The sequence below is a fragment of the Fringilla coelebs genome (assembly GCF_963513975.1).
Source record: "Fringilla coelebs genome assembly, chromosome: 11".
NCBI lineage: Eukaryota > Metazoa > Chordata > Aves > Passeriformes > Fringillidae > Fringilla > Fringilla coelebs.
In genome coordinates, this window is record NC_140037.1 from 13,212,029 (window position 1) to 13,226,500 (window position 14,472).

The 14,472-nt window shown below is 45.6% G+C and overlaps 1 protein-coding gene across 4 annotated transcripts in view; it reads right to left on the reverse strand.

Moving 5' to 3' along the window:
• Positions 1 to 265: 265 nt before the first annotated feature.
• The window catches only part of GAB3 (GRB2 associated binding protein 3), a 65,446-nt gene continuing 51,239 nt past the window's right edge, over positions 266 to 14,472 (reverse strand). Inside the window, exons 4-11 of one of the 4 annotated variants that reach the window (XR_014616447.1) lie at positions 13,730 to 14,202; positions 11,188 to 11,243; positions 9,852 to 10,107; positions 8,639 to 8,720; positions 6,937 to 7,039; positions 5,572 to 5,685; positions 4,355 to 4,572; positions 266 to 3,903 (exon numbers count right to left, since the gene is read on the reverse strand). Coding sequence is in view for 3 of the 4 variants with exons in the window: in XM_084213333.1 (XP_084069459.1) it covers positions 4,456 to 4,572; positions 5,572 to 5,685; positions 6,937 to 7,039; positions 8,639 to 8,720; positions 9,852 to 10,107; positions 11,188 to 11,243; positions 13,730 to 14,202 (1,201 nt within the window). In the remaining variant the exon portion in view is untranslated. Of the gene's footprint in view, positions 4,573 to 5,571; positions 5,686 to 6,936; positions 7,040 to 8,638; positions 8,721 to 9,851; positions 10,108 to 11,187; positions 11,244 to 13,729; positions 14,203 to 14,472 lie in introns of those variants that run through there. The other 3 variants (XM_084213334.1, XM_084213333.1, XM_084213335.1) reach the window with 3 other exon arrangements.

Consider the following 14,472-nt stretch of genomic DNA (forward strand, 5'->3'; position numbering starts at 1 on the left):
GACATTTGTTTGCAAATTTGTTTGAACTTGCAGCCAAATAGTTTATATGAGCAAGTCACTGCCTAATAAGAGAATTTAAAAATGGAAAAAGCATGAAATGAAAGATGTGGGAGCTTATCCCATGAGCACCTTCACTTACCAAAATAATTAAAGATCACAGCTACCTTTTATATTAATTTATTAGAAAAAAAGATACAGTTTAATGTGCAAATATATACACCAAACATTACAATGAAACATGAGGAAGGTGAGCCCCTTCCCTCTAGCAATGACTCGTCCCTTCGTAACAGAGATGACTGTTTAATGCTTCCCCACAAATTTACAAATACAAAAAAATGTATAATGCTTCATTTGCACAAGAAAAAGTTTATTTTTATTTGAAAACAAAAAATATCCTGGCTTTGACATGGCAAATGTCTGCTATTTTGGTGGCTTTCATTTTTTTTAAACCTGAGCAAGTTTTGCAGAACACGGGGACAAAGGGAAGGCCCTGTACTTCGTTCTCATCACAGCATCTGATGGTCTTTGAATTACTAAACTTCTGAATTACTGCAAGTGAATGCAACTCCAAAATCTACATCTAGGATGTAGTTAGTGACAATGAAGAAAGCAGGTGCTTCCACTGGCAAAGTGAGCTGGCTGAAAACACCTTGCTCCAGTTACATGGACGCTGGCATTTCTCAGGTTGTGTTCATTTCTGCCAGTAAGGAAATTAATGCTGCCTCCTGTCAAAAAGGAATTAGAAGTGTGAAATGTAGTTTAGTCCAAAAAGCAAATCAGTTGTGGACCTGCTATGCCTTGGTCAAACGTGCAGTCACTGAAGGAGAGAGTAAGGCCGTGTTAAACACATCAGTGGGGGGAACCAGCTGATGGCCCCAACAATAACCACAGGACTCAAACCATCGAGCTTGGTTGTTTTTGAAGTCATCCTGCAACCAAGCTTCCTCCAGCAACCCCACAAGGTGACATTTCTGATTAAACTAGAACAGTTCTGCTTATTTAGTGCCCTCCCTATGAGGCCTCAGCAGTTCTGGAGAAGGCACTACAATACCTGGGCTGGGCAGTGCCAATTCCCTCAGCAGAGATTCCTAAGGGACCACTGGCCACTCTGTGCTCATTTAGGTGCAGAGCATCTCTCTGCATCAGCTCTCACCACACTTTTGGAAAAAATACATGCAATAACAGACCCATGGCAAAAAGAGGACACCATCAGGAGCGTGCCTGGCTGGCCCCAGAGCCAGTACTAACCAAGGGCTCTGGCCTGGGCTATATTTTCAGACATGACACTGTCAAAAGCTGACTCAGTTTTCAGGTTTTCTTTCCTTCTTGGCCAAGGGATTAGGATTTAAGAACAGACTTAACTAAAGAGTAACTCCTTTTTGCTCTGTAACCTCCACCCCCAGCAGTTTGCTCTATGGGTACTGGCCCGCAGATGGCTGCTGCAGCTCCCCTCACATCCAAATCCTTAGTGGTGAGGTGGCCACAGTGGATTTGGCTTTGCCATCCTTCCACCATCCTTCTCCTCTTTGCCCTCTTTGAAGTATTGTGGAATTTGACCAAAACAAAAGAAAAAAAAAGCCTTTGGGAAGGACTGCTTTCCTTTTAAATTTTTTCCCTCAGTATTTTTAATTGCTCCTGTTTCATGTGTTGTACCTGCACAAGAATGTATGTCATGGGCCCTGGACCAGCTGCTAAAAAGGAGGTTACATGAAAAATCAGAATAAACAATCAAAATTAGCTCTAAGTTAAAAGTAAAAGTTAGAAACCAGCGAGCAGCATTTGATCAAGATAAAAGTGTTGTGAGGGCAAGCAGGGGACACGGGAAGTTGAAAGGGGCCATTCTCCTCTAAGGACAGTCCCTGCCAAGCAATATGCTTATGTCCTTTTAGGGGAGTAGAAATCCAGATACAGCTCTTTCTTCTCTAAACCTCTGAATGATCCGTTAGCCAGGTTTGTTGAAGTTTAAATATTTTTACAATAAACTAGAATAACAAGTGAGTCAGTTGTCTCCAATAACTTGGTGTTTTTCCACTTCAGAGGATTTTCTGACAGCACGAAAGGAAATGCTGCAGTCAAACACGAACTGATCTGTGTGTGATTCTGATCCGCATCAGAGGCTGCTCTGCCATCACTCCCCAATCTGGGACTGGCAGTAGCAGAACATAACTTCACTCACCCTTTGTGGAGGTTGTCTGTCTGTAATTTAAAATGCCTTTTAGCTGGTCTTTTAACCTTTCAGTACAGCAGCACATACCAAGAGCTTTCAGTGACACGTTATTTGCACACTTTGAAAGAAAGGCAATTCTTTTGAGCAGAAAGGCAAAGGTCTCAGTACCCGTGGCCCTTCCCTGCTTCCCTCTCTCTGACAGCTCTGTGCAGGTCCAGATCTCCACTGCCTCTCCCCAAATCCCCGTATCACTCCACCTGCCCCTGTCACAATATCACTCCCAGGGCATGGGTGCTCCCAGCTCTGCTAAGTCAGTCAGAGGACAAAACAGCTGGGTTTTAACAAACTAAATTTCATACCAGACAGACAAGATATATGTGGAAAAGCTGGAATCATTTTCAAAATTTTTATCAACATCAACTTTCATTTGAGAGCTTTGGTGAGGGCGGGGTGAGGAGCAGGGCAGGAGGGAGCAGCAGGTCAGCTACCTGCAGGACTAATCCTGGATTTCCAAGCAGCTCTAGTCCAGGTCACTTCACGCCTGCAGGCCTGGGTGCCCAGTTTGCCCCAGTCAGTGAAGGCGCTGGTGAACCTTGTTCTTGCAGGGTAACCTAGTGAGATCCTGGTCACCACAGATCCCCAGGGGCTGGGCTAAAGAAGAAGTGAGACCTGCAAGCCCTTCAGCTCTCTTGAGGTAGGAGGAAAACTGTGTTTCTGTTAGCTATGCTGCCTCTGCCACGGGATGTGCGATGGCCTCCCAGCGTGCCTGAATGATGGGAGCACACAGGGTGTAAGGAACAAGTTGAGTAGGAGCCTTGAAATGCCAGTGGTTTCTGCAATGGCATTTCTGTGACCTCTGTTTGGTAGAATAGAATTTTTAGGAAGTCAGGTTACAGCAATGCAACATGGTAACAACAGGCACATGAAGGGAGGCCAGCAAATTGGCACTGTCAGAGAAGAAATCTTTTATAAAGGTCCTGTCTGTCTGTCCCTGTTGACAGGATCAGACCTCTTATGGCTACTGGGACTCACTTACAGGAGCAAAGCCTGTGAGACCAAATCCAGTGTGGGTCACTCAGCATCACTGCCCAATTCCATGAGTCAAGTGGCTGTGTGCCACTGTAAAATAAAGACCACAGCCAAGTGTTTAAAGTTAAATATCTTATAAACTATACACACATGTCATCCTGAGATAGTGCCTGTAACAAGTCCCAAGGTAGATAAGCTTCCTGAGCCCAGAGGTCCTCATGCTGCGTGAGCACATTGTTGTCCTGTTTTGGCAGGCTCTCGGCCTCTCAGAGCACACTGCACTTCCTAATGCTCTTTTTTATTTTGGGGTGGGTCTAGTGAAACAATCAGATTGACGATTGCTACCAGCATTCCAATGGCATTCCTTCTGCTGTTCAGATGAAAGCAGTCTTGATCCTTTGCCAGTTCTCTCAAGGCTTGCAGAAACAGGCTCACAGCTTCCCTTTCTATTTTTTGGCCAGCCAAGAGCTGTGTGGCTGCAGCCTCCTACTAGAAGAGCAGCTGTGCTGTGCCGAAGACACTTCCCAAGACAGGGGAGGGAGGAAACATCAGTAGGAATCAGACAGAAAAGTGACAGGTATGAGCCACAATGGAGGGAAGAAGCTGAGTACAATGACCATCATCCAGAGGGTCAAAGACCATGCATTCCAGCCGCATGGGCACGTAGTCCTCTTTTGAGTTCTGACAGCATCAGCTCACAGCCAGACCTTTTAAACCCAGGGGAAAAATATTTTTCAAAATTCTCTTTGCTTAAGCACTACATGTTCAAAAAGTTCTTATTATTGTTTCAGTATTTAGCCCTTAGTTGATTAGTCACCAAAACCTGTCAGATGCCTGTTGCCATAAAAGCACTCTGAGCACCTGCAGCATTTGTAGGAATATCAAAAAATAGCTTTAGCAACTAGGAATTATGCAACAGAAGGAGAAGGCAGGACAAACTAGATTAATACAACTTGTAGTGGATTTGTTAACGTTAAGTGTATGACTCGTTGCAGAATCATGCCAGAAAATGGTACCATGGAGCATACTGGTAAGGGCAGTAAAAGGCTAATGCATTACTTTAGTCATCAGTGAACCACTCACTCACTCAACATACTTCTTCCAGCTGAAATCAAAGGTTTCCAGTATAAATGCATCTACAGACTGTAAGCATCTTACAACTCTCTCTGCCTTTGAGTTCTCCTGTGATAGCTGCTTCATTAACATTGTGGTTCCAGTGCAAAAAAAAACCACCCCTCCAGATCCAAAATCTTCTTCCTTTATACTTTTGATTGTCGTTCATCTGTCCATTCCTGCTTAGTGTTCTGTAAAGCTTGAGTCTTCTGTTCATCTACCTGGACATAGTCCACTCTCTGTTCCTCAGACAGAAAAGGTTTCTATGGGACAGAGAGGAAAAAACCAATGTTTTAATTTTCAGATTGAAAAGGGGTGCTAGTAAAACTTAGCTTGATTTTCTGTTTTCCCTTTCCCCCATTCCTTGATTGCTTCCCTTCACCTTGAAGATCACAGTGACATCAGCTGACAAAAGCATTGCTTTACAGCCTGCTTTAGCTATAATTATCCATCTGTCACCCTGTCACTCAGCCCAGCACAGCAAGTGAGGGAAACATGCTGTACTGGCTATTTCCATGCAGATAATCGTTCTCTCCTCATCTGAGTGATGCAGGGATAACCTAACTGATTTTAGATACAGGGAGGGTTTAAATAAGAAAGCTTAAGAGTCTCGAGTCTTTTTCATCTGGGAGTGTAGACTGATGGGGAAAATGATACACAGGACATAAAATGATCCAAACTGACAACAGTTCATTGCTTTGCAGTGGTACCTACCTACCACCTGGGCAGGTTAGAAGTTCTTTGGAACAAGGAATGTATTGTCTCAGCATTGCAAAAGAAATTGAAACGGTTTTGGTGATGCAAGAAAAAAGATGCACATTTTGCCAGATTATAAGAGATGGTACAGTTTTTCCCCATTAATTTATCATGGGCTGCAAACTTGTTACTGCAGAGATTTTTGGGAAAACTAGCAGGAAAGGCTTTGTGGAGACTTGATGAAATGAAGGAGCATGCAGAGATCCTGCAAGCGTCAACCTGCTGGCCCACAAGCCCTCATGGCTGCACTTCCCAGAGCAGTCTCATACCCTGGGCTGAGCTCATGTTAGCAGTATCCCTATGAGCCACACTAAGGACACCTTGTCAGCACCCTCACTATGCTTTAATCATATTAATCTCAGGCCTGACACAAATCCAGTCAGCTGGAAACACGACTGGCTTCATCATGGCACTCAGGGCACCCAGCAGAATGCAACCCTGGGTCTGGATTTCCTCCCAGCAGACAAAAAGGCAGGAGGCTGTGGGGTTTTTCAGATGACTCCTACCTTCTGCACAGGGGATGGGGAAGCAGAGTTAAAATCCAGTGCTAAGTAATCAAGGTTAGATTTCCTTGTCCATGGAAAAGCACCACTGTAGGGAGAGGTGGCCTGTCTGTGTTCCTGTCAGGAAAGAAGAAAAACTTTTAATGCTCTAAAATCATGATTCCAGAAAGAAACAGGATCACAACTGGGAGTTGGGAGATTCGCCTGGCAGAATGTGAATGAGAATAGTCAGGGCCCACATAATTGTCTAAGCCAAGGGTGCATTTGGTTACTGACCACAGCATAACACTGATAATTGTGGGATAAAGAAATTGTGAGAACATTTTTCTTCCGATAATTCTGGCAAAAAAACCAAAACGGGCTGATTTACACTCAATTTTATCAAGAAGGACTCATGCCCAGCTTCTCAATCCAAGCCCTCAGAATGCTCAGATTTGCAGGGGTGCCCACTTAAACATCATCATTCAGTGAATTTGAAGAAATGGTGAAAATTCAGTTCAAATCCAGAAACTGAAAATTATTCTCATAAAACCACAAATAACCACAAACATATGTCAGGTTTTCCTAGACTACAAAAACCAAATAGGGAATGGTTACAACTGGAACTGCCCTCTTGAGCAGATTTCAGTCTGGTAGAGATGTGGGTTAAAATTTGAAACTATAGTTTATGGAGACTGTGGTCAGTTTTGCAATACATTTTTATAGCTATTGGTATTGGGCTTTAGCTATGAAGCAGATCTGTAGACATTGGCTCAGATGAATGGATTTGAGATCCATTTCCACCTAAAATTCAAAGTAAAACAAGATTCTGGTCTTTTGCAAGATATGGCTAAAGAGTAAATGAAAAAAAGGAAGCCACAAAGCCAGATGTTCTTCTTTCATGGGATGGGAAGTGGGGTTAGTGCCACCAGCCAAAGCAGAAGCAATGAGACTTTAATGGGAGTTCTGTTTCTGCACAATATTTGGTGTGTTTCTTTAGGAAGTGCACTAACGGCTTTCTGTTATTTCCTAGGAGATTTTGCAAGGCACACTTTTAAAAAGTGAAAAGATTTAATTTTCTTTTGTCTTAATGAGTTCTCATGTAAATATGGCTGATCCCTGTGATCTCTTGGAACTGTTCAGCAACATTCGTGGGCGAACAGCTGAGTTCTGCAGAGCAGGAAAAGGGCTTCCCTTATCTCTCTGTAAATTGGTCCCAGTGTCTTTGGTTTAAAACCATTTCATCATTTGAAAAAAAAAAAGAAACAAACCAGAAGGCAAAGGACAAACCTCCTCAACGTTTTTTTCTTAGAAAACAAACTTCTGCATTCTCCATCAATGTGACAGAGCAGAATAAAGCAAAGGATGGCTGTGTGAAAATGACATTACCATATGAATGTAACTTTCTTCCTCTTCTCCGGAAACTGAATTGGCAAATATTCTTGCTGAATTAATACTGTCTCTTTCTGGTGAGATAAAGCTCATTCGATTGCTATGAAGAAAAACACAGGAGAGGTTAAAGAAGCATCTTACAGATGCACTGAAATGAAGCCAAAGCCTGACACAGTCCATATGGTGAATAAACTCACACTAAGGCTGCGGCCTTTGTGGAGAGGATGTCCCAAGCCACTCCTTAGTTCTAGAAATAGTGTGCTATATTGCTGACTGATTTTGTTGATTTTTTCCTCTGGGATTTATGAAAGTTTGCTATCTGGTACAACAGAAACCATAAAACATTGAACCAATTCTCTAACCAAGGGGCACAGAGCTATCATTCATTTGGGTAACAATGGGGGCAGTTACTTGGCTGTGCAGGTATCCCAGTTTGGAGACTGATGTGAATTAATCAGCTGCTGGAGGTACATGCAAAGAACTCAGTCTGGCTTTGCACACAGTGTCAACACCTGCCACCCGTGCTGTGGAGATGGCTGTGACTCAGCTCTTGCACAAGGAAATCTCTCCCATGAACACAGCTCTTAGAGGTGCATGGTGAATAAATTACCACAGGCAAGCACAATGGGCTTGGTTAATAGGAAATTAGATGGCCTCTCTGTGCATGAACAGCATAATTCCTTTTGCTGTATTAGTTTCAGGCATAACTTCTTTATTTTTGTTAGTGTAAAACATGCAAACTCACTCTAAGCTCATTATCCTTCAGGACTCTGCACTGTGTCAGCACTGATTAACCTCAGTGCTCTGGAAGGGGTGCTTGGGAGGCAGGGTATTGGCTTCCCCTAACAGGCAGTGCCAAGGGGCTTAACCAGCCTTGGACTGGATGTGAGAGAGGGCTCTGCAACTGAGAAACTGCTCATCTTGTGTCTCTTTTGCCCTTCACATGACAACCTGAAATGGGGGAGTGGAAATGCCCTGTCTGGCACTCATGCCAGCAAGCCCCCACATTTTCTGGAGTGCCCAGGGTGTGCAGAGGAGGTTGGTGGGAATTTCTGGCTTTTGCATGCACACTTCAGTACAGCTGCTTTTTTTGTGCCAAGACCCCCCTCACAGCCAGCAGGCTGAAGTCCTCTCCTGCTCACAAGTTCCCTGAAGATGGGTCTTTCTCCTGCCCTTGGAGCACAACAGTGTCATCTTTTCATACTACCTGGACTTTGGGATCAAAAACATTTGTTTTACCAACCACTAATTTCTAGTGACAAAAGGTCATCCCAAAAGTTCAAGTCTGGACTGCTGTGTGGCAGTGCAGAATTCTACACCCAGTCTACAATTCAGGGAGCTCTTTATCTGATCTGGTTCTACTTTGCTATATTAATTTTAAGGAGCAAAAATGGCTCTATCATAGTTTAGGCATGCCAAGCTTTTAGCCATCAGAGCAGCCACACCAGAGTGCAGACCAGCTCCAGGTTAAAAGGAACCTTCAAATGACGACACTGAATTCTCTGGAGCTGCCCATTGTGACAGGGAGCCCTGCTTTTCAGAGACAGAAAATGCCTGGGGGATACTGAAAGGAACCTTGGGGAACTTCTGTTTGTGGACTTTGCCAGGAATCTTTCTTGTGGGATGGGATAAGTTATTTTTAACTCTATTCCATGCTGATGCTCAGAAGATTGGAATGGCAGGTTTCTTTTTGACTTACTAAGGCACAGTCCACATCCTGGTCACGGCAGCATGCTCCCGGATTGTGGAGAGGTTCCTCAAGTCCAGAGGAGGTGGTCGTGCTGTAAGAAAGAACAAAAGGAACTATGTTTTCAATGAAAAGTACAGACTGTTTAGAAAAATGCAGTTTTGTATTAACAGAAGGAAACTAACAGAGTATTTCACAGAACATAACCAAGAAGGAAATCAGTAACAAATGACCTCTTCGGTCAGTGCTGGAAAGCAAAGTCCTCCAATCATCCTAAAATAACAGAATAAATATAGTGGGCATAAAGAGACCAAATGCCACACAAGATACATACACATGCCCCAAATATGCTCTGTATATGCTGCCTTGGAGAGGCTGGTTCAGCCTACAAGTTAGAACAGGTTTTGGATTGTGTTCTAAACAAAAAAGTCCTACACATGGGGATCAGGACCATCCCTGTCACCACTTGATGTACATGTGCCCACCCTTCTCAAGACCCTTTAAGAAAGGATATGAGTTTGCTTTTCCTCCTGGAAATGGTATAAATGTCTGTCCTCATTTTACAGTAGCACTGCCTGAACCAATTTCCGAGTAACCCTGTGGCTCTACAACCCTAAGTGCTTTATTGTAGGCTAGGCTCAGTCAATTTCTCCACTTCAAAGCTGAATTTTGTCCCTAGTACATTCTCTAAAAGTGCAACCGAGATTTTGGATATGCCATGAAAACCAGGGGTGGAAGATTACCATCAGCAAAAGCATCTGCAAAAAATTCCTAATTAAACTAAGACAGCTGTGCCTACCCAACAGAGGCGTAACCACAGCCAACACATCAAGTCTGAGTGCTTGACTGTTTGAATGTCCATTCCTGGCAGGTTGGAGAGCTAGTGAGACAGGAGTACATGTACTTCAGAGGGGCAGGATTTAGTCTGCTGTCTCTCCCAGGCTAGGTCCCTTTGGCTGTTTGCAGTCACAGTGAAAGCCAGGCACTGTTCTTACACAGCCTCCTGGGCTGGGAATGCAGAAGCAGCCGTGGAAGCTCTTCCTCGCTCACAAAGCACCCTGCAAGCACATCCTAGGCTACAGTGCTGTGAGTCCCCCGTGCAGCATTTCAACCCATCCTCTAGAGGGAGAATTGCTTTAAGACATGCCAAGAACGCTATCAAAGGAGGTCACCCATGTCCCCACCATCAGGACCCCCAGGATTTGCACTTTAGGTCAGGGCTTACACTTCCTTCGAGGCTTGAGGTCCCGGTTCACCGGAGGGGGCTCCACGTCGGAGGGAAGCTCAGGCAAGGGGCTGGTGAGTTTTTCAGTGCTGACGACGGGGAAGGTGAAGGTGGCGGAGCCGGGGCTCATGGGGATGTATCCGTCGGGGGAGCAGTCGGAGGCGGGCGCGGAGGGCGAGGTGCTGGGGCGCATGGGCACGTAGCTGTCCTCGGCGCTGTCCGCGGCCGCCGAGCACAGCGGGGAGAAGCGGCACGGCTGCAGGGCACAGCAGGGGCACAGAGAAAGGGCTCCATTAATGCACAGCCAGCCCAAGCACCTCCCAGCCGGGAGCTGCTGGGAGCTGGGAACACACCTGAGCTGAGCCCAGGACCGCTCTGATGGGATAAGAGACAAACGCATGGGTTCAGATGAGCACTCCAGCTCTGGAGCAGTCCGCGCTGAGCTTCACGAGTCACTGCTGGAAACTAGGATCAAACTGACTGGTGACTTTATTGGTTAAATCCTCCAACTTCAGTGAGGCCGGACTTGCCTCTCACAGCAGTAATTCTGACCTATAAAATGAGGCAGGATCCTGAATACAAAAAAAGTTCTGAAAGGAGGACACCTGATGAACTAGACTTTGGCAAACGTGGAAGCTGAGAGAGCAGGCACAGACCTACAACTCCCTTCTGATCACTGAGAATTAGCATTAGAAAATCACCTCGTGCCGGTTAGTGCTGGCTGAGTGGTGAGAGGGAGTGATTACAATTCTTGCAAACTTTCAAAAAGAAGAAAAATATAAGTTGCCCACCACCAGCAAAGGATCTCCCACAGAAGACAACATCCAGCCCCAGGCAGAAGACTGGCTATGTGATGTGAGACGGTGCTGCTTAGAACTGTGTCTGTCACAGGCTGAGGCAGGAAGCTGTGGACTGATAGAGCCTTCAATCACAGGCACTGTGAGAGCAGACATGTTCCAATGTCCGAAAGAAGAGACATCCCTCAGGACCACGGAGTGATGGGCTTCTTTAGACCCCCTTTTCAAGGAATAAGCCATTTGTTCTTGGTGAACAGTTTAATTCTTGAGGCTACTGGGAACCCGTGCCATAACAGACCCAGCTTCATCTGCTTTAAGAATGGGATGTTCAGTATTGAGGCCTCTCCCTCCCTCTTCTCTCAAAGGCTGACTGAAGCCACAAAGCAGCTAGCACACAAGTTGCCCAAAGCCAGGCACTTTTCCCATGTTTTAAACTCTTCTGCTGAACAGAGGAGAGGAATGATTGAGTATCAGGATGTGAAATGATCCACTGGGAAGTTTGTGCCAGTGTTTTAAATCTGAGCAAACAGAGTACTTACCAAATTCAAGCTAAGCCTCTTATCTCGACTTCTTAGGGAACTGCCTTCCATGTCTGCTGTGAGGGAAAAAAAGTGATTAAAAATGGGATAAGGCAGTGCAACCTTACAGAGATAATTCTGGAGTAAAACATATGGCTCTAAAATACTTAAGAGTTTTATAAAGATTCCATAACTCGCAAATGAGGAAACACAATGACACTTAAGACCAGATCCAACTCAGCAGCATTTCAAGAGTGATTACATCTATTTTAAGTATGAAACCAAGGAACCTGTTCATGTATAATCCAGCTGCAACTTATGATTCCTGTAACACAAGCAGTTGGGGGGAAAGGCTGGTGTGGGAGCAAGCAAGCAAGAATTTAAATGCAGCTCCTGCTCTGGTTGTTCTCTGTTTTCTCATCTGTCAAACTGGGGAAATTATATGAAAAGGGGCTATTATAGATAATATTATTTCTTGGATATTTATTTAGGAGCCTTTTAAGGTGCCAGGGAAGCAACTGTTATTGTACAGAAAGTGGTGCGTGGGGGAACTTAATGGTAGGAGAAAAAGTCTTTGCTTTGTCACCCAGAAGTGCTGATGTGGTGCAAGGGGCCCAGGGTGATGGGGAATGAACAGCCAGATCATGGAGACAATCACCAGTCTCCTTGTGCAGGTGGGCCTTGGTCTTGGTATAGGCCAGTTTTATTTTCCAAGCAAAAGCCAAAAAAACCTAAAATCCAGAATTCAGCACATAGAAGTTCAGCTGTGGGAGATGTTTACAACCACCATCCTTTTCTGAAAAGGGATTTTCTGTGCAGAAAATGGCTTTTCTGTGGGAAAGCCTCAAATCCCTACAACCATGTTAATCCATTCCCTGCTCTTATGGTAGAGATGTCAGTACTGCAAATGGGGGCATTTTTGCGGTACCAGCCAAAAAGGCTAAACAAGAACAAAGCAATTCTGTTAGTGCAGATACATATTCAGATAGACACAGTCACTGTCCTGGGACAGCTACATTTATTTATTTTGGCAAAAAGACATTGAGGCCCAAGGCTGTGGCAGGTACCAGGATACAGGTACTCACAACTCATCCTCCTTTGTGGCACTTCCACTAGCTCATGCTGCTTTTGCCCTGGGCTAATTACATCTGTGCACCTTTTGCAGGTTAGCAGGGCAAAAAATTAAGTTAATAACTTGAGTGCACTCACTGGGGAAGCTGGTGAGGATCTGCTGCTTTCTCCCTCTTTATTTTTCTGATCTTTCTTGTTAAACGCATTTTAATTCAGAGTTTAACCCTTCAAATGGTTTCAGCTACACTTAGGGTAAGAAAAAGTGGCAGCACTTATTAATTCATTGCTGCCCCCATCAGGCAGAGACAACCCTGCAACACAGCAGCACAACATGTCATTTGGCCATTTAATCCTCTTAGAGACATTTTGATGTAAATTGGGTTGGAGGATCATGAACCAGCTGCGTTGGAGCAGCGCACGTGCAGAAGCAAGAGCAGCACCTCTTAGGCAGCAACCAAATGTAGCTGATAATTAAGAACAGCAATTCCACTGATGGGTGTTTCTCCAGAAACCTTCCAAGAATTGTCTGTACACTGAGAGACTGAGCAGAGATCTCCTTGCTTTAGCTTCTGAACTTTAAGAGCAAGATCTAACAGCCCCACACATTGTCTGGTCATTCAAACTGTAGGAGTCTAAAGGATGCTTGCCCTTAAAAACCTACAATTTCTTCCTCATCAAAAAAGAAGGTTTTCACATCACTACAATATACTTTCCAGCTGCCTCCCTCTGTTCTGTGGCTCCATGTAATAAAGTTTTCTCATACTGCATATGCTGGTTTATGACACCATGATGTTCTGGGTTTTGATTGTTGTTCCTGTTTGTGATGATGGTGTTTCAGAGCAAGTGGAAAAGCCAGCTCAGCTCAGAGCAGAGTTTGCTTTGCAGCCTTGCCTTGCTCTGAGCAGCAGGTTTTCAGACTGCCCTGACAGAAGTGCAAGGACAGTGGGATTTGTTCAAGGACACGCAGCGTCCCTGGTTCAGCCAGGATTACATCCCGTCCCCAGTGTCTCCCTGACTTCCTGGTCTTTAAGCTGTGAAAAGACACGCAGCTCTCATAGAACACACTGGGTGCAGCAAAGCAGCACAGCTCCCGAGGCATTTCCCATATCCAAGCCCACAGTTTGACCTGTATTAACAGAGTTTGGCATTGCCCAATTCAGTGGCTGACTTCTCATTTTAGTTTTTCCACTGCTTTCTCTTCTGAGGAGGAAGGGGGAAAACAAGCAAGGCATGAGGCACCCTGAAGGGATCAGAGCCAAACTGCTGCCCATCTGTACACATACTGAGAGGCTTCTACACAGCAGGAGGAAACCTAAGAGACTGAATTGTCTTTGCTAATTCATTTGAAAGAGCACTTGGTGTTACATTGGGTGGGGTAAGATTTCACAGAGGGGAGGACGGAGAGGCACAACAAGAAGTCAAACCCGCTCTGTGCGTGTGGGCAGCTCCATCACACCGGTGCTGCTTTGCTGGCTCTTGGAAGTGCACTCACCTTTCCAGTTCCTCATGTTGTCCAAGCTGGACAGGGAGATCCTTCTGGGCACCAGAGCGACCTGAGCCCGGCAGATGCCCGCGTGCCCGTTCTGCAGGGCCCCCAGCTCCTCTCCCCTCCTGTCTGAGAAGTGCGTGGGCTTGGGCGGCCGCGGCGGCGGCGTGTTGGACAGCACGTCCAGCTGCGTCACCCCGAAGGGCAGCGCCTTCTGGCTCTTGTCAGCCTGAAACGTCGGGGTCAGCGGCGTCCCCAGCAGCGGGGAAGAGGAGGAAAAGTCACTGGATGGCCCACTAATGTCTGTGTTCCTGGACACCATGCTGGGATTTGCCACTGGGGCTCCGACCTGCTGCATGGCGCCAGCGCTGGTTGGCTGTACAAGGTACAGGGAGGGCTGGGACTGCAAGGAGTCAACAAAAACATCGTCTGATGATGTTTGCTCCAGAGATCTGTCTGAATTTGACCAGCTGTCACACCTGCAAGGAGACAGAGGTCAGGACTTGAGCTTTCCTTTTCTCCTGGCTGTAAGAACACAGCAAACAAAACACCCAGCCACATAGTTTGGGACAATATCTGTCCCTTCCCTTTGAGCCGCACTGGAGGCTGGGGCACTTTGTGGAGTGCCTTGGGCAACAGCAGGTGTCTGGGGGGAGGCTGTGTGTCAGATCTTCAGCCACCCACCTTGGAAAGGGACGGGACCAACATATGATGCTCAACCACTAATCTGTGCTATGAAAAGCACCCTG